This window comes from Gekko japonicus, unplaced genomic scaffold (assembly GCF_001447785.1).
Source record: "Gekko japonicus isolate JY-2015 unplaced genomic scaffold, Gekko_japonicus_V1.1 scaffold999, whole genome shotgun sequence".
Taxonomy (NCBI): Eukaryota; Metazoa; Chordata; class Lepidosauria; order Squamata; family Gekkonidae; genus Gekko; species Gekko japonicus.
In genome coordinates, this window is record NW_015171532.1 from 561,082 (window position 1) to 572,757 (window position 11,676).

Genomic DNA, 11,676 nt, shown 5'->3' on the forward strand with positions numbered 1-11,676 from the left:
TCCCCCAATATTCAGTTTAAAAACTGCTCTGCCACCTTTTTTATTTTAAGCGCCAGCAGCCTGGCTCCTTCTCGGGACAAGTGGAGACCGTCTCGCCTGTACAGCTCCCTCTTGTTCCAAAAAGCATCCCAGTGCCTAACAAACTTGAACCCTTCCCCCCCTACACCAGCGTCTCATCCATGCATTGAGACTCCTGATCTGTGCCTGTCTCTCCAGCCCTGCGCGTGGAACAGGTAGCACTTCTGAGAAAGCTACCTTAGAGGTCGTGGACCTAAGTTTCCTGCCCAGCAGCGTAAATTTCTCCTCCAGGACCTCACGACTGCATTTCCCCACATCGTTGGTGCCAACATATGTCTTCAGTGATCTCCTGTGCATATAAAAACTGTACCATACTCTTCATGTGCTTGAATATAGGGGTGGCAGTCATATGGAAAAGCCTGAACTTGTGTGTTCATAAGGATGCCAGTGAACATTGTCCTGTTCCACTCTTCTGGATTCAGTAAATGTAGGGACAAACATCTGAAGAGCATAATCTTCCTGTAATCATCCTACATTCTGTTATCAGCATGACACATAAAGAGAAGCCTCAACAGCACATAAAAAGAGGCTGTGCACTACATGACAAAAGGTACCAGAAAACAAACAGTCCCTGGTAAATGGGAACTGTATGGGGCATATGTACCTTTCCTGTCCATTTGAAAGGAAGAAAGGGACAATAGTGCTAGCATCCCCCCACACACACACACACCTTTTGGTCCTGTTTTATCAGTTTCGATTAAAATAATACAGGTTGCTTTGAGGTTGAGGAACTACAGCAGCGGGGAATTTGTCCTTGTGACTCCACCAGTGGGAAGTGGTGGTGTCATAAGAATATAAAAAGAGTCCCGTGATGGATCAGACCTATGGTCCATCTAGTCCATTCTCCTGTTTCCTACACTGGCTTGCAGATGCCCCAGAAAGACCACAGAAGCCAAAGCTAGAGGTATGCTAGGTGGAAATACCGTATTTTTCGCTCCATAAGACGCACTTCCCCCCCCAAAAAAAGTGGGGGGGAAGTGTGTGTGGAGCGAATACTGCAAAAAATAGTGCATGTTGGGGACCTTAATGATGCCGTGGGGAAGCCTGCAGCGTGTGTGTGTGTGTGCATGCGCGCTGAGTGTGAGTGTGTGCAGGCGGGGTGGTGGTGGAAAGCTCCCGGTTCCCTCCTCCTGGTTTTTTCCTGTTTTCCTTCTCTAAAAACTAGGTGCGTCTTATGGTCAGGTGCGTCTTATGGAGCGAAAAATACGGTAATTGACTAATAGCCATTGATAAACGTATCCTCCATGAACTGGTCTGATGTCCTTTTAAAACCACTTGTGCTAGGCTCCGCCAATACAGCTTGCATCAATGCGTTCCACGGGTGTCAGTTGGCAGGAGTGAAGGTAGAAAGTGGCACATGAAGCTGTCTTCAGAATAGCAGCCCACCTAGCCCAGAATTGCCTTCTCTGTCTTGGAAAGCAGACGTCATTTTGCCCACCAGCAGCAGGTAAGTCCCTGCCCTCCACCGCCACCTTCAAGGAATTGAGGAAAATGGCCTCAGTAGTGATGTTTAGGATTTTCTCCATGTCTCTGTGGGCTTTACTGTAGGGATTAGGGGAAATTCTTAGAGCACCACCCAAAAGAGATGTCACATTCTCCCGAAACTTCACCATCCCAAGGCACTGCCCTCAAAATCGCCAAGCATTTGCCGTTGCAGTACTAGCAACCTTAATTTGAGATCTTTTAAAGCCCTACTACCAGAAGTCCTTTTCAATTGGAGATTTTAGGGTGTGACCCTCTGATATATGTATCCAGAGCACGCACTACCCAATGCTTGAAGTGGGAGAAAAAAGAATGTAGGATGGTTTTGTTTCAGATTAGGCCAAACTTAATTTAGCCTGTGGTCTATTCACCCTGGTCTGTTTTAACAAACTGGGATGGTGTTTTATGTGTGCTTGAAAACAGGATAGTTTTAGGCCGACCTGAAAAGAAGGTGAATGGCATTCCCTCCTCTCCACTTTTCTCTTTGGGTGTACCATAGAGCTATGTATAAGAATAGGAGAAGTAGTAACCAAATAGAACAAGGGCTTAGAGACCACCATTTCAGGAGCTAATTACTCAGCTGTATTAAGTGTTTTTATGAATTTTCATTCATTTTCATTTATTTATCTTGCCTTTCCCCCAATGGCTTTGAACTTTATTTTATCCTTAAAGTAAAAGGTAAAGGATTCCCTTGCTCGAAACCTAGTCGAATCCGACTCTAGGGGTCAGTGCTCATCTCCGTTTCCAAGCCAAAGAGCCAGCATTGTCCGAAGACGTTTCCATGGTCATGTGGCCAGCACTAAACACTGAGGCGCCCGGATTGCTGTTACATTCCCACCGAAGCAGTACATATTTATCTACTTGCAATTTCTTGCTTTCGTTTTTTTATAAATATTTTTTATTGTTTTCCACACAGTTATATACATAGAAACAAAACAGACACAAACACAATCCACCATTCCCCCCAGCCCACCTAAACCCCCCACCTCCCAATCACCCTCAGCACAGAAACAGATCTCCTCCTAATTACAGTTAACAGATCTCTTGGTCTAGCCATCTGTACACTGGTGACCAAACATTTTGGAATAACGTATTCATGTTCCCATTCACCTTTTGCGTCAAGTTATCCATTTCTGCCACATCAATTATTTTACTTATCAGCTCCCCTTTGTTTGGTACTGATTCAGTCTTCCAGCCCTTTGCAAGTAAATTTCTTGCGGCTGTTAATATATGTAAAATTAAATATTTTTCTCTTTTCTTCCATTTATCGGGATATATATTTAGTAGGAACACTTCTGGATCTAACGGGATTGGTTTTTTAGTTATCTGGCATAGCACACCTTGGTACTCCTTCCAAAATTTGTTAACCTCCTTACAGGTCCACCAGACGTCTTAGTATGAGCCCAACTGTATCTTGCTTTTCCAGCATTTGCCATCTAGACCCTCGTACAGTCGAGCTAATCTTTCAGGAGACAAATACCACCGATATACTACTTTGTAAACATTTTCTTACAAAGCTACAGCTTTTAACCATCTTGTATTGTTCCATATCTTCTCCCATTTCAGCATATCTAGCTCACCTCCCACATTTTCTACCCATGGCGTCATAGTTTTTTCCATAACCTCATCTTGCCACTCTTGCTTTAGAAGTAAAGCATATATCTTGCCTATCATCTTGACATCCTCTCCTAACAGGATCTTATCTAGTTCTGATCTCCCAACAATAAAACCGATCTGTTTGTCTTTGGCATATTTGGAAGTTATCTGGTTCCTTTCCCACCATGAGAGTCGTATACCTTGTGATTCCAGTACTTCTTGTGATTTTATTTCATTATTGCTATCCAATAAAACCTCATAAGTTGAGGCTCGTACCTTAGACATTAAATTCGATTGCACCATAGACTCTAAGGGGGCTATCCATCTTGGTCTTTTAGTATAGAATATTGTTCTAATCTGTTTCCAAACTTTTAACAGACTAGCTCTGATTAAATGATGTTTAAAATATGAGTGTGTCTCATCTTTTTTATCACAAAGAATTGCATGCCATCCAACCATCAAATTGAAGCCTTCCAAGCTTAACACTCTTTTGTTTTTTAAAAGGATCCACTCTCTGATCCAGGCTAGAGCAGCTGCCTGGTAGTACATTCGCCAATTTGGTATTGCTAACCCCCCTTTTTAATTTTTCTCCTGTAAGGATTTTAGCCTGATTCTTGGCTTTCTCTTTTGCCACACAAAATCCCTAACCAGGCTATCTAACCTTTGAAAATATTTAAAGTTACGGAGAACTGGTATAGTTTGAAACAAAAATAGCATTTTTGGAAGAACAGACATTTTAATCGTAGCTGCCCTCCCCATCATTGACAGCTGTAGTGTTGACCATTTGTCCAAGTCTTTTTTAATCATGTTCAGTACTGGTTCATAGTTGTCTTGGATTAGCGTGCTTATTCTATTAGTTATATACTAGCAGTAAAGCCCGTTGTGAAAGCAATACAACGGGATCTAGAAAGAGGCTCTGGGGCAGTGCTCTGGCTTTGGGCAAACAGTGTCAATTTGCTGTGGTGACCTCAGCAGGGTATAATGACAGAGTCCACTGTTTTCTCCAGAGGAACTGATCTCTGCTACCTGAAGAGCAGTTGTAATTGTGAGTGATCTGTAGCCCTCACCTGGAGATTGGCAGCAATTGTTACCCAGGACAAAGTGGCTGGTTTGGAGGGTGTAGTCTATGACATTCTACCTGTCTGAGGTCCCACCCCTCCACAAACCCCACCCTCTCCAGGCTCCACCCCTCAAATCCCCAGGAATTTGTCAGCATGTAGTTGGCAACCCCATCTCCTTCCCAGCTAACCATCAACCTACCATTATCTGCCCCTTTGACTTCAGCTGACTTCTGCCCTCCCTTCTGCAGAGCAGTTGTAATTCTGAGTGCTCTCCAGCCCTCACCTGGAGATTGGCAACAATGGTTCCCTATGTGGGACTGACTGGTTTGGAGGGTGGAGTCTATGGCAGTGTACCTGTCTGAGGTCCCACTCCTCCTCAAACCTCACCCTCTTCAGGCTCCATCCCTCAAATCTCCAGGAATTTCCCATCTGGAGTTGGCAACCCTATCAGGACTGGCCCCAATGTGTTTTCTCCCAAAGGCCAAAGTAGGTGACAGGACCAAGCTAAGTTGCCTACCAACAGGCACTGAGGGGAAAGTAGGATTGCCAGCTCTAAGGAGGGAAATACCTGGAGGTTTGGGGGGTGGAGTCTGTAGAGGGCAGCATTGGGCGGGGGGGCGAGGCGGAAGGACTCAGCAGGTATAATGTCATAGGGTCTACCCTCCAAACCATCCATTTTCTCCAGGGGAACTGATCTCTGTCATCTGGAGATCAATTGTAACAGTGGGAGATCTCCAGGTCCCACCTGGAGATTGGCAACCCTAGGGGAAAGTCAGCTGCACAGCAGGGGGCTTCAACCCTATGTCCTTTCCAGGCAACCATCAGCCAACCTTTATCTGCCTGTCTGTCTTAAGTTTTACATCCCCCCCCCAGCCTCTGCCTAGGGAAAGGGCAGTCTTTCCCTGCAGTGGGAACCAAAGCAGCTGACATCATTCTCCTCTCCCCCTTATGATCCGCACAACTACCCTATGAGGTATGTTATGGTTGAAAGTGTGTGAATGGTCCATAGTCCCCCAGGCAGCTTTTAAAACATGAACCTGGGACCTGCACACCATCTGTGGCAGTAATGCGGTGCCTGCTGGCACCTTTTCCTATCATTTTTTGCCTTGAGGTATTCTGCTTGTGGTGTGATCTGTCTTCTTTGTGGTGTGGCGTGATTGTGTTATTGGGTTTGTTTCTTTTAAAGGTGATATGATGTGTTGTGAGTGAGGACATATGTTACCTCAGAATACAGTAGTTCCCATATGTAACTGAAAATTCCAACTGCCTTGCGGGGGGGGGGAATTTGAGGTGTGGAATGGAGTGAAGTCCAATCAGCTTCCATATGCAAAAGACCTTGAAACGCTGGGCGGGACTGCACAAAGCAGCCAGTCAACCCAGCCAGTGTCTTCTGAGTGGCAGTTCTTCCGGCCAAACACTAAAGGCGGGCATTTTAGAACGTTGGTCCCCACTACTGCTTTATTATAAGGGAGAGATATTCCCAAATACTTTGTTTTCTTAACCACTTTAAACTTTGAGATTTCCTCTAGCTCCCGAATGATATTATCTCTACAATTTTTTGTTAATACTTTTGTTTTCTCTGTATTGATTCTAAACCCCGCTAACTGTCCAAATTTATCAATCACATTCATCAATGGTATTATGGAGTCTGTTGGATCTCGCATCACAATTGCAATTTCTTGCTTTCGAACTGCTAGGTTGGCAGGAGCTGGGACTGGAGACAGGAGCTCACTTCGTCACACGGCACTCGGGTCTCGAACTGCCGATCTACAGACCTTCTGGTCTGCAGCTTCAGTGTCTTAACCTCTGAGCCACCGTGGCCCCTCCTTACCCTTACAACAACCCTATAAAATAGGTTAGTCTGAGACAGACTAGCCCCAAGCCACCCAGCAAGCTTCCCCTGCAGGATGGGGATTAGAACCTGGCTCTCCCAGATCCTAGTTCAACAGTCTTATATCACACAGAGGTCATAATTATATCATGGGGGGGGCTCCTAGAATTCAGAATCCTCAAAAATACATTTAGTGGTGTGTTTGTATAGGCAGCAGGTAGGTATTGCACCCTATATATTTAATGATGGATGAATTGTTTATAAGCCAGGCCGTTCGTTGACTAGCAATAATGGGCTCTTGGCCACATCCCTAGTAGAACTCCTCCCTGTTGTCTCTTATAAACGATCCATTTGTGCATATTCTCCCACGGTTGATAACTGTTGATGTGTTAATCCTGATTCATGTCATTGGCATGAAGTCACCCCAAAGACTTCTTTTAAAGTAAGACATGCCTGTAAATATAGGATCCTGAGGTACACAGGGTACCATCTAGCTTGACATTCTCTGTTAACTGCACACCTTTAGCCCTGTTCACAAGTTCCAGTGAACACATCTACTATCTGTGTACATTTTACACTTGATTATTTTGTATATGTATACTAAGTAATTTTCATGTTACATTCAGTTTTTGTACAGCTGAATATGTGATTTAAATGCCACGTTAATCTGGTACTGGTCCCTGGTTTCATTTGGAAAGTGAGCATATGTTGACTGTCTTTTTAAAAATGGATGTACATGCAGGATGTACATGCATTCACTGTAACATGTGAACAAGTTCTTGTCACATGCGACAAATATAAGCTTAACAGAAAGAGCCCATTTTGAGAAGGGCGGCATATAATTTTTTTAAAATTAAAACAAAAATAAACTTGACACACAGCACAGTGACAATAATTGTTAGCAGAACAAGGGATGCACACATGTGCTGCGTGTGCCCATCTAGAGTTTACCATTGAGAATAAGTGGCAGAAGAGGAGAAAAATATCCCCCCCTTCCCTTAAATTCCCCCTAAAACAAGTTTAGCAGTTGTGAGACTGCCAGTCAGCTAAGGTTTTACAAGACTTATTGTCATTGTGATTTTTCAGATGAGTCATTTGGTATATTGCCCCCAAAGGCACCTCATTATGATTCAGTTTGCAGCATGTAAGATGGCTAAGGCTTTTGGGGCTTCGTCGATCTGAGTGGGGGCTGCAGTTGCTCAGCATTCTGGAGTCATAACAGTGTGCTTAATTGACACCTTTGATGTAGCCCCTAAGACGGCACCTGCACCTCCCACTGCTGCTCGGAAGACGTCAGCCTTACGCAGAAAAAGGCTTCGGCTTATGAATCCTGCATCTCATTCAGCTCTCTTTGTGAGCAGCTTTGGCTATCCTTAACTAATCCCAACGCTTCCCATTTCTCTCCTACTGCCTGGGTATAGTACAAAGGCAACTATTTTTCTGCTTGGTATTATCAGGTTAAACACTTAAGTCTGTGTCCATGTTAGAACTCATAGAAGGTAAGTTAAAAGCCTTATTACTATCCTGACATGTAGATATTAACGCACGGTAGAGAATTTTGGATGTCTGATAGCTGCTGCCTGGTTTTGGGTTTTTTCTGTATCGCTGATGGATATGATTGTAACCTAGCAGTAGCTTGTCTGAGAAGACATATTTCGTAGCATTTCTCTCTCAGTGCTTTTCAGTGCATTGTTAGCGTCTTTTGCTTGGATGTTCTGTATTGTGCCTTGCACTCCTGTTTTAGGGTTTTGCTGTTGATTTTACAGCAGATTTTATGTACATGCAAAAGATGCTGGTACCATGTGTATCAAGAGTTGAAAAGAGCCATTCATATTTATGAAAGTGAGTGGGGGTAGTATCGGGGGGGGGGGTTATGGGCAGTTTGAGTTGAACAGTTAGCTCTCAGTTAATGCTTAGGTCAAAGGTGCTACGTAGAAGTCTCGGCAAGTAACTGACCTATTAGTAGCAACAGTAATCCTCCCCCTCGTCACCCGACATCACCTTTTCTATACAGCAGTGATCTTAAATTCCTAATGAGTAGCAGTAAGGGGCATATTAGGAAAGAAGTGGAAAGCACTTTATTCAGTGAGTAATCGCCAAGGCAGAAAAAAGCATATGGCTGTATATCTTTTTGCATGCAAAAGCACTCCAGAATTGGAGATGGTTTTAATTTCATCAGTTGTGCGTTCACACAATGAATACAGATGAATCAATCATGTTGTTTAAACACATTCTTAAGGTGCACCAGTACTGAATGATTCGTCACCGTACAGAGTTAAGAGCTGCCTTTTTAGAAATTATCATTATTTGTGTGAAGATAATAAATGGATAAAGTGAGAAGAAGTAGGTTAATATGGACCATGTTGGTAGCTTGTTCTTCTGTCTGGTTATTTCAGTGATTCACAGGTCCAACATCATGCCTGCTTGTTTGTTTGCCTTCTAGTTAATGGAACACCTGGTAGCCAGCTTTCTACTCCCCGCTCTGGGAAGTCACCAAGCCCTTCTCCCACCAGCCCAGGAAGCCTGCGGAAACAGAGGGTAAGAAACCTGAGATCTAAGAGTGCCTGAGAAAAATGTCAAATAGCTTTCCACAGTCTATCAGAGTTGAAAACTTTCTGATTTCTTGGAACTCTGTCCACATGTACTTATCAGCTGACAAACCCAAAGAGATACGGGGGGTTTTCCCTTGTACACTTTCATAAGTCTTTTGCTGGTTGGCTTTAACTGGTTCTGACTCTGCCAATTTCCAGTTTTTCAGACAACATCTGTAACTAATATCTATGGCACATGTACACAGTTGCACAAGTTACTTTGTTTCTGACCATCCATTAGCTCCCAGCACCCTTACTGGTAAGTTATGTGAATGAGCAATCATACCTACTGAAGTATTGTGTGCAGTATTTTTGAATATGAAATCGTGTGTGAATGCAAATGTGCATGATTGCTCATATTCATAATTTATCTGTATGGAGAAAATGATGTGAATGAATAGAAGGAAATTAAAGCCATGGCAAGTATATACTGCATCCGTATAGAGGTTTTTACATGTTCAGAAACCAAATATGAAATAATAGCACATAACAAATATGTTGGTGTCACTTTGTAACCAGAACCAGGTAATTCCAAGCTCCATACTCTGGGCAGGGGGGAAGGGAAGTTCAAAGAGACTAAGAACCCTGTAAATCAGTGGTTAGATATTTTTCTGGTACTCTCTTGCTTTCTCCATAATCCAGCGAATGTTGGCAATTTGATCTCTAGTTCCTCTACCTCTTCGGAACCCAGCTTGTACTTCTGGTAGTTCTCTATCCACGTACTGTTGAAATCAGTGGTAGAACCCAGTATATTGCAAAAAAGAAAAGAAAGAAACAAAAAACATACTCTGTAGTTTATAATTCATGAAGACTTTTGGACCTCAGTGTCCCAATCCAGAGCATATCCAATAGTTGTCTGTGGCTGAACATTGCAGATGTCTCCCTTGGCTTACATTACTGATGTTCTCATTGAGTAACTTGTGATACACTTCCCAGGTTACCCAGGTCAGAACGCAGATGGAAAACCATCTCTCTCTCTTTGCAAAAAGAGCAAACATATTGTGCGTTTTCAAAGTCTCATGCAAAGAAAGTTTTTTTCAGTTTAGGAAAAGCATAGTAGGTTTCATTTATAATGAAATTTGGTATATAAAAATATCATCCCAGGCTAGCCTGACCTCATCAGATCTCAGAAACTAAGCTGGTCAGCTCTGGCTAGTATTTGGATGGGAGACCACCAAGGAATACCTGGGTGGCCATGCAGAGAAGGCAGGGGGAAACCACCTTTGAACATCTCGTGCCTTATGCCTATGGGGTCACCATAAGTCAGCTGCAAGTTGATGGTAAATAAATAATAAAAATATCTGTACCTACCACTGAGTCCAGGAAGGATCCATTCCCCTTAAGCAATCTACAATATACTGTTTATGAACAATATGGATAAACCAGTCATCATCCTCTCAAGAATAATGGTACTTGCTACTTCCAGGCTTTAACCTATATGGCCAGATAGCATTATTGCTTCTTCTGATTCGTAGGATGAGTCAAGTATGATAATCACATGATTAAGTGCATCCACACTACATGGAAGAGTCCCTTAACAGACTTCTGCACATTACAATAAAGTCTTCTTAAGGCAATACATTAAAGTATCTTATTTCTGTGAATAGAATATGATTACAGTCATCCTTCTTCTGAACTCATTTAATTTGGCCACTCTGGGTGTGATCTGAAGGCACATGGTAGAGCAACCTTGCTGAAGGAACCCACTTGGGAATTTTATATTAGCACCTTGAGCTCCCTGGAGGCAAAAATGTGATACAAATTCAATAAATAAAAGTAATATGAAAAAGGTACTGTGCTGGTATAAAGATTCTAGTACAGTACCCCCTGTACTCTGGGTCTATAAACTTTTAGCCAGTAACTTTTAGCCAAGAAGGGAATGCCATCACAGTTCCCAGTCAGATTACGCCTCCATATGGACAGAGCTGACAGATTGTTCTGCAGCCCATGTTGGGCTGTAACGTTGCCTCAGCCCAGTTGTGTGCATCACTGCTGCATCAATCCCATCCATCCATAGTTGTATTAGATGCTGGTGTAGAGGCTTACAGAGTTTTTAGGCCAACTTGTTCACTGCACAAAACTTTATGCCCAGTGTGCACTACATGTGGAAGCATATGTTGAGCTGCCTTCTTGGGTAAATATAGTTTAAGCAGGTCTTAGCAGGATTCTGAGACTCTTGACCCAATGACTCACATTTGGGAAGTTGTAATACATGAAACAGGAATAATCTGCAAGAGAAAGACAAAAGGCTGTAAAAGCAAGGAGGACTGGTTTAGATGGTTTAGAAAACTGTGTTTTTTTTTACCTCAGAGCACTGAGCTCGACACTGATTAAAAACAAGGAGGTAGCAAGAAAACTGAGATGGGCTTGTCTATATGAAAACTAGCCTGATACCCATGCTTCGCTAAGGTATTTTACTTCCATAAATCCAGTTATAATACTGATGATGTAAAGTTTGAAATGTAACATTTGTTGTAGGAATTCTAATGGAGAAGATTGTAGTGCAAAAAATGAAGTGAGACATATGTACATTTTTCTCTACTGAAGGAGCTCTCTGTAGACTGCTGGGGCGGGCTCCCTCATGGCTGTAAGCACCCTGCAACCACTGCTGCACCTGACAGACAACTGCCTGTTAGGTGTACGAGATGGGGGAAGTGTGTTGGAAGCCATCAGAGAGGCTGGGCCAGCAGTATTGCTAAGGTAATCCTGCTGGGGCGGCGTCCCTGGTCCTGCTCCTACACCTGACAGACACCTGCCTGTCGGGTGTTGGGGGGGTTATGTTTAAAGGCATCAGGGAGGCTGGGCCAGCAGCAAGGCTAAGGCAATCTTGCTGAGCAAACCTCCCTGGCGGCTTTAAGCATCCCACCTCCTCTCCTACACCTGACAGGCAGCTGCCTATCCAGTGTAGGAGAGGGAGGAGTATTAGAAGCCACTGTGGGGGTGGGGCCAGCAGGATCACTAAGGTGTTACTGCTGGGGTGGGCTCCCTCATGGCTTTAAGCACCCTGTGACTGCTGCTGCACCTGACAGACAACTGC

General features: G+C 43.5%; 1 protein-coding gene across 3 annotated transcripts in view; it reads left to right on the forward strand.

The window, feature by feature from the left end:
• Nucleotides 1-11,676, forward strand: part of DCLK1 (doublecortin like kinase 1) — a 306,559-nt gene that overhangs the window by 214,043 nt on the left and 80,840 nt on the right. For 2 of the 3 annotated variants that reach the window (XM_015419594.1, XM_015419595.1), the window contains exon 5: nucleotides 8,492-8,586. In XM_015419594.1, the coding sequence (XP_015275080.1) occupies nucleotides 8,492-8,586 (95 nt within the window). Of the gene's footprint in view, nucleotides 1-7,519; nucleotides 7,548-8,491; nucleotides 8,587-11,676 lie in introns of those variants that run through there. The other variant, XM_015419596.1, reaches the window with a different exon arrangement.